Source organism: Ictidomys tridecemlineatus, chromosome 10 (assembly GCF_052094955.1).
Source record: "Ictidomys tridecemlineatus isolate mIctTri1 chromosome 10, mIctTri1.hap1, whole genome shotgun sequence".
Taxonomy (NCBI): domain Eukaryota; kingdom Metazoa; phylum Chordata; class Mammalia; order Rodentia; family Sciuridae; genus Ictidomys; species Ictidomys tridecemlineatus.
In genome coordinates this window covers 60,081,538-60,096,226 of record NC_135486.1, presented here as the reverse complement: position 1 = coordinate 60,096,226, position 14,689 = coordinate 60,081,538, and the positions used below count along the sequence as shown (strand labels likewise).

The following is a 14,689-nucleotide window of genomic DNA, read 5'->3' as shown; positions in this document are numbered from 1 at the left end:
AGCCAGCTAACACAGGACGGAGTTGGTGGAGCCCAAGAAGTGCTACACAGGGCGCCATTCATGTTGTACAGTGGTGACCTTGAGGTGGGGGCCAGGGAGGCAGTAAGGCGGGCCCTGGGACTCCAGTACGGCTGGATGTGAATTTCTGGAATAGGAAAAAGGGACACGAAGCAAGGAGAATATTTGGAGTAGAAAGTAGGAAAGAAAGTTGGAGAGCAGGAGACCCATCAGTGGCACATCAGGAGAGCTGGTGGCTGCTCGGGCCGTGCGGCTGCATCCAAGTCTGCACCTGCATTGCACTCCTCAGGGCTGCGCTGCACCCGGGCAGAGCCAGCTCTCCAGACAGGAAGGGCCCCCAAGCCTGCTGAGGCCTTGCTTCTGCCTTCAAGACCGAGAAAGGGATCCCCAACCTTGTCTTGGCTGTATTGTTCTTATGACTCTTGATGTCCCTGAATTGACACAGGTATCACTCCAAGCATGTTCCTTTGTGAGAAGATTGTTAATTTCATTATTTCTTCTGCCTTTCAGGGGTCAGGTGATCAACATGAGATATCTGGAATACTTTGAGAAAATACTTCATTTTATCAAAGATAGAATTCTTGTTTATCATGGGTAAGCCTCCAGTTTTTCCTTCATGGTGATGGACCGACTGGATAGCTTTTACATTTGTTATGTTCACTGAATGTAGAGATGTAACACCATACCCACTGACGAGGGGGAATGGGTGGACCAGATGTTGTGTGGGGCCTCAGCTTGTGAGGCCTATAGTCGGCACTCCTCCTCCTCCACAGCCAGAGTTCGGAGGGCTGAGTGCTAGCCTGGCACTTGGGCCCTTGGGGTCTCCTCCTTTCTCCAGGGAACTCAGCACTGAGTGGCCACAGAGCACTAACTCAGCCTGCATTGGTGTGAACCCTGGCAGGTTGCGCTCACTGAGCAGCCTCAGGATGAAAAACACTTGTATGGCCAGCTGCAAAATTGGGGAATTGACAGGGTCTTGCCAGAATCCACACCACACATGGGACATGATGCTAGCTGGCTGTCCCTGCTGCCTTCCCTGCTCCGCCACTTCAGTGATTCTCATCTGCAGCCTGAACTCCTTAGAATTGTGCACGCCCCTGCCCCCGTACTATTTAGAACTGAGGTTTTGGCCTACCACACAAGTGCAGACATCCCCTGGTCTCCCCTGGGGACAGTCCCAGGACCTACAGTAGATGCCAACACCTGCAGGTGCTATAGCAATGAAGAAGTGCTTCTAAAAATGACAAGTATAGGACCCCAGCACATCAGCCCCACACCCAGGCTACCTCTAGGTTACCGCTGTTGCCAAGCAAAGCACAGTGCTATTAATGGTTGGCTTACTGTGTTGTTTAGGAGTAATGACAGGAAGGACGCCCGCACATGTCCAGTACCGAGGCTGTACTTTTGTACTTCCTCCGCCCTAGTTGAACCCCAGGTGCTCTAACATGGAGCTACATCGCCACTCTTTTTTTTTTTTTTTTTTAATTTTAGTTTGAGACAGGGCCTTGCCAGGTTGCCCCTGCTGTCTTGAACCTTTGATCCTCCTGCCTGAATTTTCCAAGGTACCGAGATTACAGGTGTGCACACTTCTCCCAGCTTTTTCTGTGTATTTTTGATCCCTTGGTTGAATTTGCATATGTGGAACCTGAGGATACAGAGGCCAACTGTACTGACTGCTTGTAATTAGGAGCAACTTATTTAAGTTAATGCTAATTGCATGATTGGTTAATCATATTTCTGCATAACCTCAGTTGCCCTCTCCTTCCTTCCCCCTCTCTCTTAAAGGGCTAATAATCCTAAAGGGTTGTTGGAAGTCAGAGAAGCTTTGGAAAAGGTACACAAAGTAGAAGACCTTCTTCCAATTATGAAGGTAACTTGATCATCAGAATTGCAGAGGTGGCTTCAGGGGAAAAGCAACAGCACTTACAGCCTCATAATCTCTAAGTGCATGCTTGCTAACAGTAATTACGGGGAGTCAGTGCTGCGGTCTGCATGTCCCCCAGAGCTCTCCTGCAGGAACAGTCCCTGGTGCACAGTGTGGGGATGGCACCTCTGTTGTGGTAGCCAGTGATGATATGGTTGGGCAGGGCTCTGGGGAGCAAGCTCTGCCTCTTGCCCGCCTCCTCTCCATCGTGAAGATGGTGCCTCGTTCTTGGGCTTCCAGCCTCCATGTCGTGACAGTGAATTTCTATTCTTATAAATTTCCCAGAGTCAGGTGTTCTTTCAGAGTAGCATGAAATGTGAAGAAAGGGGACCCATAACCAAGAAAAGTAAACAGAAGGTCTTGTTTGCTTCGTAAACACTTCAGGAGCCCAGAGCAAAACAGGAACTTACTAATGGAGAACCTCAGCAGGAAAATGGGAGCTACCAGAGGAATCAAAAGAAAATCCAGGGACTGAAAAGTCAGTAGTCCCCAGTCTAGACTGGTGATCAGCTCAGGAGCTCAGCAGCTTTGGGGCAGCTCTGTGGGGGGAGCTGGACGGCAGCAGGTCACATAGCATCTAGGTCTCATAGCCCCGCAAGACTAGAAATGGCTGCTTAAAACACCCCACCTCAGATGTGCATGGTGAGATGTGGTCACAGCGTGTGCTGCCCATCCACATCTCTGCTGGTCCAGAGGAGGGCTTCCAGGGACCTGTGAGTGCTCCTCAGTGAGTACGTGGAAGAGATTCAAGACCAAAGGGAAAATTTGTGACTGGATCTCAGAAACACTGCTTTGGCCAGGGAAGCTCGATGCAGGAGATAACGGTGTCAAGAAGGAGCCCCGGTTAGCTGGCCTCCGGGGGAGAGCCAGAGCAGGAGAGACCTGCCTAGAAGAGCAGGAAAGGCCCAGAATGCAAGGCTACTTGCATGGGCGCATGTGTGCCAAGTACGTCAGCTGTACCAGGGCACTGCCTGTGTGATCTGACCTCAGTGAGAACACGTGGGTCATTTCGTGAGAATGAATCAGTGTCATGGGGTGAATGGATGTGTGATGGGAAAGAAACGGAGTTTTTACGAGCTGAGGAAGTCTGAGCGGCCGCCAGATGGAAGATGGCTGAACGTCAGACACAAGCGCTTCAGCTGGCCTCGCAGGACTGTGTCCAAGGAAGAGGCGCCTGCCCCGAGTCCTCCCAAGGTGGGAGGAAACAGGTGAAGAGCAGCCCTAGCTAGCAGAAGCCCAGGAGAGAAGAAAGATGGGGGTCGGGGCATAGCCAGCCAGATGATGGATGGGTCGATGAGGGCAAGGTGAGTTGGGGCCTGGGTGCTCGGAGCTCACTGTGTCCAAGAGTGGCACCCCATGCACAAGAGCACCCTGGGGCCCAAAGCGAAGTTCCTCAGGAATGAGACAGGGTCGCACAGCCCTGCGCTATACTCTGGGAACTGCGGTGGGCCCTGGAGCAGATAGGTGCCCCCCGAGTCAGCCACTTGTGCCGGAGTGACCCATGGCTTGCAGTGAATGGACACAGCGTGCTCTGCACACACAACAGGGACGTGCCTAGAAGACTCGCCAAGCACAGCAGGCCAACCCCCAGAGGGCAGCTGCCAGCTCCACTCTCCGACAGCCAGAGGCACCATGGTGGATTCACCAGGACCAGGACAGGGTGGAGCATGTGGGGCAGGGCTCTGGTTACAGAGGTGAGTTGTAGACTGGGTTAGTGAAAGGGTCCTAGAAGCCGGGGTGACACTGCACAGCACCATGAAGATGACCAGAGTTCCCCCTTTTATTGCAGTATGTTGCAACTACTCTGTTTTTATAGTTGCACAGAGTTTACAAATTTAATTCCACCTTAGATATGTTTTGTAGGGCAAACAGTGTGTATGGGGTTCAATCCTGTCTCCATATTAAGTCGGTACTTGACTTCCTGCCAGAGTGGCAGATTCTCACAGACAGTGGAGGGGATCCCTCTGAATACCCAGTCCCGTATCTGACTGTGATGGTATGGCAGAGGCAGTTTCAAGCATGTAGGAATTCAGGAATCCCAGTAAGCATAGATGATCCTCTGTCAGAATAACTCGAGAACAAAGAATTCTCAAAAAACAAATGCAAGGAAAACAAGATAGAAATGTGGTGGTGAACAGCCTGAAGTCGGCTGTTGAATGCATGTTGCAAAATAGAAAGTTGTCTGAAGTCGAAATGCTTGGTCACCTCAGCGTTAAAGGTTTAAAAAGTAGAGGGTGGGAGTGGAAATTTACGGCAGTCCTTGTTTTCTCTGGAAAAGCAGATGACCACTGAGTGACATACACAGGTTCAGGGTTGGGCATGCCGCTCGGGGAAGAGCACTTGCCCAGCATGCATGGGCCGTGGGCTGAAGCCTCAGCTGCCCCCAGCATAGACTCGGACCCCAGAAGAGCAGAGTGGGGTGTCTGACTTCTCAACCTCAAGCTCACAAGAAGAGGAGGGACACAAAATGTGGCCATCATGGCCACACGTTGGCAGGCAGGTCTCAGGTGGGTGTTTAGAGGAAGTGCGGGCAGCAGCACAGCATGGAACAGTGAGGGCAGAGGTGTGCTGTGCACGTACTCGAGAGAGCAGCAGGCTGGCCGTCAGAATCAAACCCACGGGAGCCCAAGGGACTGATGGACTATATCATTGGCTCGGTCGTCAAAACGTGAGCTTTTCACCTGGAAGTGAAACTGCCCCAACCTGCCAACTACAGGTACATCTGCTTCTCCCAACAGCCACTGTGGCTGGGAGGACCCACGTCCAGTGATGTTTAGGAGACACGTGTGAAGAGCAGCAAGTACCCACCTCTGGGGAGGACCTGGAGCTGGCGGTGAAGCCAGAGCTCGGCCTCTGCCCCAGGCCCGTATCCACAGCCAGGACTGCAGGGGTCCGTGCTGTGTTTGCTCCTGGGTCTCATCTACGGAGCGTGAGATGTAGTCAGGAAGCAGCCAGCTGCTCACATGCTTCCGTGGACTCGCAGGAATGTGGCAGGCCCAGGTGCAGCCCTGTGTCTGGTACTTGGTGACTCACTGTCATTGGTAGCGTGGTTTTCTGGAATGGTCAGCCATGCTTAGTGAAGCTCTAAACTGCATGTAATATGTTCTTTCCTCAATTTATGTGGTGTTTGTGCTGCTGGCACATTCAGTGTATGTGAAATACTGCATGGGTGTGGAACAGAGTCTGGTTCCAGGCGCAGTTTTCAGTGACTCATGAACAGGTTTTCCCTCTATGTGGAAGCCCAGCAGCACAGTTGTGTGTGACCTGAACAATGGGATGGTCCTGGTGCAATCACTGCAATAGCCTAAGTGTCCCATCAGTCCCCCAGTGTCCCCAGGGGGCAGGTCAGCTTCAGTGCTGGGACGAGCCAGAGGAATGAACTGGAGGGTCTCAGCCTTTGCCTCTGCCCCATGGGCGTCAGGCACTGAGGCTTACTGTGGTATCAGAGCACAAAAGCTGCTTGCAGGTTGGCTTAGACAAAAGAGCAGACTGGACCGTGAGACCATCCCTCAGCAGGAGCCCAAGAGAGGCCGGCACACCCGCCTCAGTGTGAAGTCACCCAGTCCTATGGGTGGGAATGATGACGCCAAGGAACAAAACATGTCGCGTTTCACAAGCACTGGCGGACATCTGCAGCAAGATGTCTGCGTTTTACCTAGGTGGCAAAATGGGAGCAAGCCTGCTGCCTCCAAAGGGCACGATGATGAGAAGGCACGTAGAGCAGCCTGGAAGCCGCAGGTGACTGGTTAGCAGGAGTGCAGGGGCCTGGGTTTATGCCACTTACTGCTTCCTGCTCAGTCGCTCAGTGGATTCCCACCTGGCCCTCCATGGGTATGCACCTGAATGAGAAGCGTGGCACCCCAGGCTGGAGTGGCCTTCTGAGAACTGCCTTCCTGGACAAAGCGGCTTCTATTGACACCACCGGGGTCATCAGGACCACCTCTGTTATACTTCACTCCTCCTGCTTCCATCAGCCTTGAGAAAACAAGGACCATGGGCTGGGCTGGGGTTCAGAGACGGAGCACTCCCTGGCACGTGTGAGGCTCTGGGTTCGACCCTCAGCACCACATAAAATAAACAAATTATTTAAATGAAAGTACAACTAAATATATATATATAAAGAAAACATGGATCCTATAAAGGAGCCAGATTTGGGAGGCATTTTTCTGGAATAGTGATTTCTACGAGATTTGGGGTTTGTCACAGCTTTTTAAACAGCTGGCATCTGGAGCAGCAGCACACAGTGGATCCCACTGAGCACTAGGAGTTCCCTTAGCCCCTGCAGAGGTGGCGCGAGCATGCCTGTGGTGGGACCCCAGCGTGCCAGCGAGGCCCTCGGCTCTGAGCAGGGAGTGCCAGTGTGGGAGCAGCTGTCTGTAGGATCCGGTTGCTACCTGCCACATAGGATGGGGGAGTCAGGGGCAGCTCCTGGAGGAGGCCCACCCTGGCTGGTCTCAGGGAGTGGACTTAGGCTCACGGGGCTTGTGTTGGGTCTGAGGACTGGAGAGGTATGCTCATCCCTGTGTGACAGGACAGAGCACTCTGCCTCTTACATCCAGTGACTTCCCAGACCCCGTGGACATACTCAGACAGTCTGGGTCAGCACTGCAGAACTTCAGCTGGGGTTCTCCGTGGGGTAGACACTAGTAACGGTGATTTTCTTTTCCCCCCTGAAAGCAGTTTAATACCAAAACAAAGGATGGGTTCACTGTAAACACAAAAGTTCCCAGCCTCCGGGACCAAGGGAAGGAGCACGACGGGTTCACCATCACAGTCACTGGAGACAAGTATGTCGGCTGGGGCAGGTGCACACGTGCGGGGCGTGACGAGGGACTAGTTCAGAAAGGAACAGCAGTAGGGCCCGGCTTGCAGTGGCAGGCTTCAGAGGCTGTCACCTGAGACCAGCAGCCTCTGGCCACCCAGTGTGAGGCCGAGCATGTGGCAAGGGGAGGCTTTGACCAGAGAGAGAATGCAGGTGAGCGGATGGCAGGCTGAAGTCGCCGTGGGACTTTCTTTAAATACATAGGCTTTAGTGCATTACAGGGGTAGTGTCTTATTGTAGAACATTCAGAAGATGCAGATAAGCAGAGACAACAAGATAAAAATGAGGTCAATGTCCTTGGGATGGAGTCACCTCGCTGGGTGGGCCGATGCCTCTGCACTCTCACCATCCCGCTGTCATGGCCTTCCAGTCATTTTCTTAGAAGCTTCTGTAGCAACCATAGTGTTAGAATTTAGATGTAGCGTTTCCCCTACAGATAAGTGTTTAAAGTGTTTCCCTTTATGGTTGAATAATCGCCCTGATAAGTATTTTCATGAGCTGGATCTTACTTGTATCTGAAATCCAAACCTCATCTCGGAGCTTCCAAACCCCTGGCACTGGGCGGGGGGACAGGTCTCAAGCCTCCCTCTGAGGGTCCTCCAGGGAGGCCTGTGGGAGATCCAAGCCCTCCTGGGGTTTCTGCCCACTGGTGACATGGCCCTGAGTGCCCCTCTGCCTCTTGTGCTTGGCTTTCTCATGAGCATTTGTTCTCACATGGGCGAAGCCACCTCCTGGCGTTCCATGTGGGAACTAAAAGGCCTTCATGAGTGAGCACTGGTTAGCAACTTAAAACTCCGTGCCTCTCCTTGTCGTTGAGGTCTTCATCTCTATGCCAAGTACTTTCCCAGGAAAGATGATTCCGCCAGTGGAATTCCAGGGAGTGCTGTTTGATGTAAAGACTGTTCCCTTTTCCTTGTACACACTCAGGGTCTATGTCCTGGGGTCCAGTCCAGGCGGAAGTGGGATGACTGGACAAAGACACATGACATCCCTTCCCCAGCTGCCTTCAACCCACTTCCTCCCTTGCCCTCGGGCTGACTTGAGGCTGGTCTCCAGATCCAGCTGCTGTTTCACCAGGGCTTCACGGCCTTTCTGAAGTCCTTTCCCTGGGTGTCCCCTGCTAAGAGTCCTTCCCCACAACACCCTGCCCTTGCCTTTCGCTACCAGCACCAGCTCCAGCTCCCAGCAGGTCATTGGTGGTCTCAGTACTTTCGGCCCTGCTTGGACCCCGTCCTGCCAGAACCTGGCCGTCCTGCCCTGCCCCCACCACATACACTTGCCCCCACCTCCTGTGTCCTCACCTTCCTCCTGTCCAGGGCCCATGTTGAGGCCACATCTTCAAGAGACCTTCCTGGCTTTTTACCCTCTGACAGCTGTGTTTGGGCCATGAGCCTGGTCTCCTGGGACCTCCTCTCTGTCCCTTCAATAGCAGCAGCATCTGTGCTTCTCTGTGTGGGCTTGAGAAGGAGCCTGTCTGGTACCGGCCTCGTGTGGCAGCCCCTCAGGTGCAGGTTCTCCACTAGTCTCTGGCATTCAGGGCCCAGCGCCTGGTGGAGCTCCTGAGGAAGTCACTGCCATCAGCCCATGCACTGTGCTGCTGTTCCTCAGCACTGTCCTGGTGGGACCTCAGCAGCTTAGCTACTGGATCAGGGACGTGTGGTTGGACTAATAGGAGCCAGGAGCCGCAGCTCCTTTCAGTGTAAGCCAGTGTCAGGCCACGGCCAACATTGTGAGGAGCCACTGGGCTGAGTGGGAGCAGCTCAGCGTGTGGGCTGGCCTCCTTCCTCTTTCCTTCCTTCTTTCCTTCCTTCCTTCTTTCTTCCTTTCTTTGTTTGGCTATGTGGACTGGGTAGTAGATACATGCCTTTGACACTCCTGGTTGTGTTTTCAGAGTTGGAAATATCCTATTTTCTGTGGAAACTCAAACCACAGAAGAAAGGACCCAGCTATATCATGCCGAGATAGACGCCCTGTATAAAGACCTGACAGCAAGAGGAAAAGTGCTGATCCTCTCCTCAGAATTTGGGGTAGGTCTCTGTGCCATTTCCACCTTTTCTCCGGCTCTTTCACAAATGTTTAAAAACCTTTTGTTGAGGTGGTACGTCTTGTGCTTAAACATCTACAGACATGTATACCTCTTTTTAGAGATTCCTCAAGGCAGAACCTGTCCCACATTTAGCAGTTGCAGTAACTGGGTGGTGAATTGGCAGGTCACAATGTGAATCTGGGCCTCCTTTTCCCTCCCCTCCCATTACTCGCAGTGAACTTGTGGATTTGAACACACGTTGTGTTCTCACTGGATTAGGCAGTGAAATCACACTGAACTTGCTTACTTCGAGCCTAGTGGCCCTGTCTGGCAGGGCCTCTTCCCTTGGTTGCCTGCCCAGACTAGAGGGGGCCCTGTGTAGGTGGGGCCTCGCTTGTCTGCTTGGTGGGCTCCCCACATGCAGTGGGCACCTCTAAGCTTGAGCGGTTGCTCATTTCTCTGACATTTAACCAGTTCTTCATCAAAGTCCAAGCACAGGATGAAGGTTTTTATCACTTGGGTCTCAATGCAAAGGAAAGAGGCAGCTCGCCAGCACACTTTGGAGCAGAAAGACATGTTATTTGAGAAAGCATGTTAAGGGCTGAGCATTGCTCAGTGCTTGCCTCACATGCACAAGGCCCAGGTCAGAGTAAGCAAGAAAACATATGAGGTGTTGCTAAGTGCTTTTAAAATCCTAACTGTGGTATGTGTCTTGATGTTCCAAATAGCATTAAAGGAGCTGAGGTTTCTGTTTGTCACAGGCTGCTGTGGGAGCTGGGGTTGTGGCTCAGCGGTATAGCGCTTGTCTAGCATGTGTGAGGCCCTGGGTTCCATCCTTAGCACCACTTAAAAATAAATAAATAAAGGTATTGTGTTCATCTACAACTAAAAAATATTTTTTAAAAAAATAAGGCTGTGTGGGAGGAACAGCTGGGGACTTGGTGCTCCAGGCAGAGGGTGTACGCACCTTCTTGCTGGAGGACCGAGGGCAGATCTTAGAGGAGGGCCGTGGACCATCTTTCTTGATATGGTGGCCCTCACGCCTGCCTGTGGAGTGTTTGTCTGGTGGCCTTCAGTTCACGAGCCTGTGTCCTTTTCCAGGAGGCTGATGCTGTCTGCAACTTGATCTTATCCTTGGTTTATTACTTCTACAATCTAATGCCTCTCTCCCGGGGATCTAGGTAAGTGATGTCTGATGATTACAGCTTTCACATTTAAAAGTGCATTCTGGCTGGCTCCTGTCCTGGACACAGGTGCAAAAGCATCTGAGAAATGCTGAACAGTCAGCCACCTGTTTGTTTTCCCCGAACTCACACCCACAAAAATGGCTTCCTTGATCTGCACATTAGGGGTCTAGTGTGGCATGTATGGTCTGCCACTCTTGCTGAAGGCCCAGGACCGGGCTGTGCCCTGTGCTTTAGCTCCAGAGTTCACAGTCTGTCCCCTGTCCCTGCCCTCCCTCCTCTCTTTGGCCATTAGTGGCCCTTTAACCTTGAAGCGCTCTACTTTGGGTTGCCAGTCCTCCTTTACTGGCCCTCCATGGGGTAGATTCTTGTCAGGTGTTAGACAAGGGGTGTGTCTGGAGCGCTTGCTTCCCTTCTCCTTTCCCAGGACACAGTGCCGCATGATCAGGTGGCACGTTACCCCTATTTGAACTTAAGGTGTTTTGGCTGAAATATGCTTGAATTTCTTTCAAGTTTTGGAAACATGATAGTAAGTTTTATGATGGTATTTACAAGGCTTTGAAACAGGACCATGGTCTCAATGCCAAGTCTCCTCCATCCAGCACTGCAGCCACCCCGTTCCTCCTGCCAAGAGTGGGAGCAGGGCCACTTCCAAACACTGCTGCCCTGGACCTGTCCAGGGAGACCAGGCAGCAGACTCTGCTCATGGGACCCGAGCAAGCAGGCAAGGGCCCCAGGGCCACGCTAGGTCTCCTGTGGCCTCTTTGTTCCCGGCAGCTCACGTACCCCCAAGTTCCAGACCACTGCTTGCTAGTTGTCTGTTCTGCTTCTTTGGGGGCCAACATTTTTAATGCTTAAAAAATATGATTACTGCATTTGTTTTTATAAACCTTGTGTATGTGTATCTTAGTGCCATTTTAAACTTACTATTTCACAGCAGTAGAAAATGGGAAGAAAACCCATAAAAATATTTTTCTTAGAAAGAACGTACTCAGTGACTTTACCCTAAAATAGCAAATCAGTCGATTTTTAGTAGTAAATTTTTAGTAGTCAATTTTTTTTAAACAAGTAAAAGCCTTGCTGTGTGACTAAGTGATGTATGTCCCGCCTTGTGTGGTGGCAAGCGTGCGAGGCCTGGTGAAGGTCCTGCCACCTGACGGCTGTTCTCCTTACAGCGTCATCGCCTACTCAGTCATTGTGGGTGCACTCATGGCGAGCGGGAAGGAGGTGGCCGGGAAGATCCCCAAGGGGAAGGTGCGTGAGTGCCACTGGGGGCCTGCTGGGTGGGGCCTGGATGCCACCCCGTCTCACTGCCGCCCCACGTCTCTCCCTTTTTCAGTTGGTCGACTTTGAAGCTATGACAGCCCCCGGTTCAGAGGCCTTTAGTAGAATAGCCAAAAGCTGGATGAACTTGAAAAGGTAACTCCCTGTGGAGGGGCGTGGAGGCCTAGCCTGCGTGGATACTGTGGGTCCCTGGTGCTTGTGTGGGTTGAGGGATCTCCTGCCGCGTGGGCCCTTCAGGTGGGCTAGAGACGAAGGTGAGGGAGGTGGTAGGTGAGGAAAGCAGGCGGGTCAGAGTCCCACTCCCAGGCCTCCACTGCTGGGGCCACTTGCCCTGGACGGGGGCCTGCTCATGGTCAGAGCCTGTCTCACTACTGGTACTGGCACAGAGCCTGGTTGCTGTGTGACACATCGTGGTGACATGGGCAGGAATAAGCCAGTGGTGCTGCGTGCCAGGAGTCCGCAGACCCACTGCCCGGCTCTTGCCCACCTCCAGGGCCCTGGGGAGGAGCCTGGGGTCAGACTCTGCTGCTTCCACGGCGAGCACAAGGAGAGGCCTGCTTTCACATCTTAACCAGCTGCAGATTTGCCTTCATGCCCACAGCAGCCCTCTGACTGCTGCTGGGTGATTCGTGCTCTTTAAAAGGGAGAGGTGTGGGGTTGAGATTGTGGCCCATCATCCTTCTGCCTGCCCCGAGTCCTTGTTTGGGGTTTGCCAACTCACACATGGTCACAAGGCTGGCCGATGGGAGAGTTCACCTTGCAAGCCTTCTGGCAGCCCCTGAGGGGACAGTGACAGCAGGACCTAGCCCTGTTGGTCAGTGTTTGCAAGCTGGCCCTTGCTGAGGGGGAAGTTGGGGGGGTGTGACCTGGCGGGAGTGGGGGTGGGGTGTGCGGTGTCCTCAGCTTCCAGGTCCAGCTTCAGCACAATGGGAGAGGCGCAGGCCCATGTGATCCCTTTGACTTCTGAGCTGCCAGGGTGCCTGGGGCCCCTGCAGGGAGGGGTGACCACTGCACCTCCTGCCTGCTTTTCTCAGGGGAGGGACGAGGGCCAGTTGAACTCTGGCCTGTGTGTGAGGCAGTGCAGGCTCTCAGACCTCGTCTCTCTTCCAGCATCTCTCCTTCCTACAAGGCTCTTCCGTCCGTGTCAGAGACGTTCCCCACGTTGCGGTCGATGATCGAGGTGCTGAACACAGACTCCTCTCCACGCTGTCTCAAGCAGCTCTAGCTGCACCGTGGGCTTTCTGCACACAGACGGCCGGGCCTCTTGCTTCTTAAGTTATTTTTTAAAACATGGAATTATTAAGAAATTAGGTCCTTTATTACTTTTGATACCAATTTTTGATAGGAATTGAATACTTGAAATCATTTTCTTTACTTTTCCAAACCATAAAAGAAATCATGAAAACAGGTTTTTGGAGAAAAGCTGCTTGACTAGGAAGGGGGAGAGTGTTGGTTGGTGTCTGTAGGTCTCCACTGACAGTCATGGGACTCCTTCCTTAAGCAAAAAAAGTTCACTTCAGAAGCCAAAAATCAATGACCCAAGAACAAAGCCAAGAACTACCGGCCTGTGTTCATAGCTGCGGGGCCAGGTGCGTGCAGACCTGCTAACCTCGTGCCAGGTGTGGTCTGGGCCTGTGCTCTCCCAGCGTGGGCAGAGGAGCTGGGCCCAGGAGTGCACCACCACCGCAGCTGGAGCGCGTCACCAACGGTGCCAGTGTCCTGACCCCGGATCACGGAACCATTAGAAAAACGACTGAAGTGACTCTGTCGGTCTCCATTTGGCCCTGGATTTCGAATGTTCTGTTTTGTGAGCTAGGTTGGCTTTTGTGCCTAAGGACACTCAAAAAGCTGCTTGTCCATGTGCAGACAGGGCAAGTAGCAGGGAGTGAAGGTCATTAAACTGTTGGCACTGCCAGTCACCCTGGCGCTAGCTCCTTGACTCTGTGTTCTGCTTTTGTTAGGGTTCAAACAAGCTCCTTCCTGCTCTGGGCTGCCCAGTATATGTCCTGGAATGTGCGTGAGACCACCTCCGGGACGGTCCTTGCCTGCCCCTGTCCCTGCCTCTGCCCCTACCCCTGGGAAAGACGCTACCCAGGAACTGGCTCCCAGATGGCCGCCACACACAGGTGGCTTGTGCCCTCCTCTGGCAAACCTGGAGACGGCAGTCATGTCGGTTCTCAAGTGCCTCAGTTTGTAAACAGATTTCACACTCACATATCATCTTCTTCCTGGGGCTGCAACTATGCTCAGAGAGGTAGTCTTGCTTGAGTTGTGCAGGTCGGGGAGGTCAGCAACTCACTGAGGCCCCAGGTGTGCCCTGCTGTTTCATGCTTTAGGAACCAGGGCCTTAGCTAACTGGCTCGCTGGTGCTGCACGGGACGGAGTCCTCACTAGGAGGCCCTGAAGCCTTTGGCCTGCTGGTATGGCGCCAGGCACAGGAGACACCACTGAGCCACACTAGCCCGGTCAGCACGCCCAGTCCAGGCCAGTGAATATTTGGGGGGGGGACACAAGTATTCAGTCTATAGTACCCCAGAATTAGAATTTATCCTTTTTATGACTTAGCTAACTCCAGATTCCTGCATTTCCACTTTGATGACCCATTTCTGCTCAGGCAAGAAGTGGCTCTGGCTTGTGGCATCCTGGGGACATGTGGCTCAGGGGCTGCTGAGGCTCTGGGGACCTGCGTCATGGCCAGGTGAAGGAGCTCTGTTGCCGGCCGAGGTGGTGCTGGTTCTCTGAGCGCCTCTTCTCAGGGAGGCTAAGGGGGTACGTGTGTGTGGTGACACTGTAGGTTCTTTTGTCACACCTGCAACAATGAGAAGGTCAACCACAGTTGCAGCTGCAAGTGGCTGCTACATGAATTGCTCTCTGAAAAGTTCACATTGGTTATACTTTTTATTTCTTTATTTTTGGTACCAGGGATTGAACCCAGGGGCACTGAACCCCTGAGCCCCAACCCCAGCTCTATTCTGTATTTTATTTAGAGACAGGGCCTCTCTGAGCTGCTTAGTGCCTCACTGTTGCTGAGGCTGGCTTTGAACTCACCATCCTCCTGCCTCAGCCTCCCCAGCCACTAGGATAATAGGCGTGCACCACCTCTCCTGGCTAGTGGTCCTTTTTTTTTTTTTTTTTTTTTAAATATTTTTAGTTGTAGATGGACACAATATACCTTTATTTTGTTTATTTGTTTATTTGTTTTTTTGTGTGGTACTGGGGATCGAACCCAGGGCCTCATGCAAGCCAGGGCAAGCACTCTACCACTGAGCCCAGCTGCAACCCTAGTTGTACTTTTTATAGAGATCTTTTTTTTCCTCTCTCTCTCTTTTTTTTTTTTCTTTTTTAACAATGGCGATGGAATCCAGGGGTTCTCTGCCACTGAACTACACTTCCAGCCCTTTAATTTTTTTATTTTTGAGACAGAGTCTTGC

General features: G+C 52.5%; 1 protein-coding gene across 8 annotated transcripts in view; it reads left to right on the top strand.

The window, feature by feature from the left end:
* Positions 1 to 13,188, top strand: part of Ttc13 (tetratricopeptide repeat domain 13) — a 58,284-nt gene extending 45,096 nt beyond the window's left edge. For 4 of the 8 annotated variants that reach the window (XM_078023037.1, XM_078023035.1, XM_078023033.1 and 1 more), the window contains 8 exons: positions 529 to 612; positions 1,804 to 1,888; positions 6,623 to 6,729; positions 8,656 to 8,791; positions 9,892 to 9,971; positions 11,150 to 11,228; positions 11,314 to 11,393; positions 12,369 to 13,188. In XM_078023037.1, coding sequence (XP_077879163.1) covers positions 529 to 612; positions 1,804 to 1,888; positions 6,623 to 6,729; positions 8,656 to 8,791; positions 9,892 to 9,971; positions 11,150 to 11,228; positions 11,314 to 11,393; positions 12,369 to 12,483 — 766 coding nt within the window. In that variant the 3' untranslated portion in view covers positions 12,484 to 13,188. Of the gene's footprint in view, positions 1 to 528; positions 613 to 1,803; positions 1,889 to 6,619; positions 6,730 to 8,655; positions 8,792 to 9,891; positions 9,972 to 11,149; positions 11,229 to 11,313; positions 11,394 to 12,368 lie in introns of all 8 variants that reach the window. The other 4 variants (XM_078023036.1, XM_078023034.1, XM_078023032.1 and 1 more) reach the window with 1 other exon arrangement.
* The last annotated feature ends 1,501 nt before the right edge of the window (positions 13,189 to 14,689 follow it).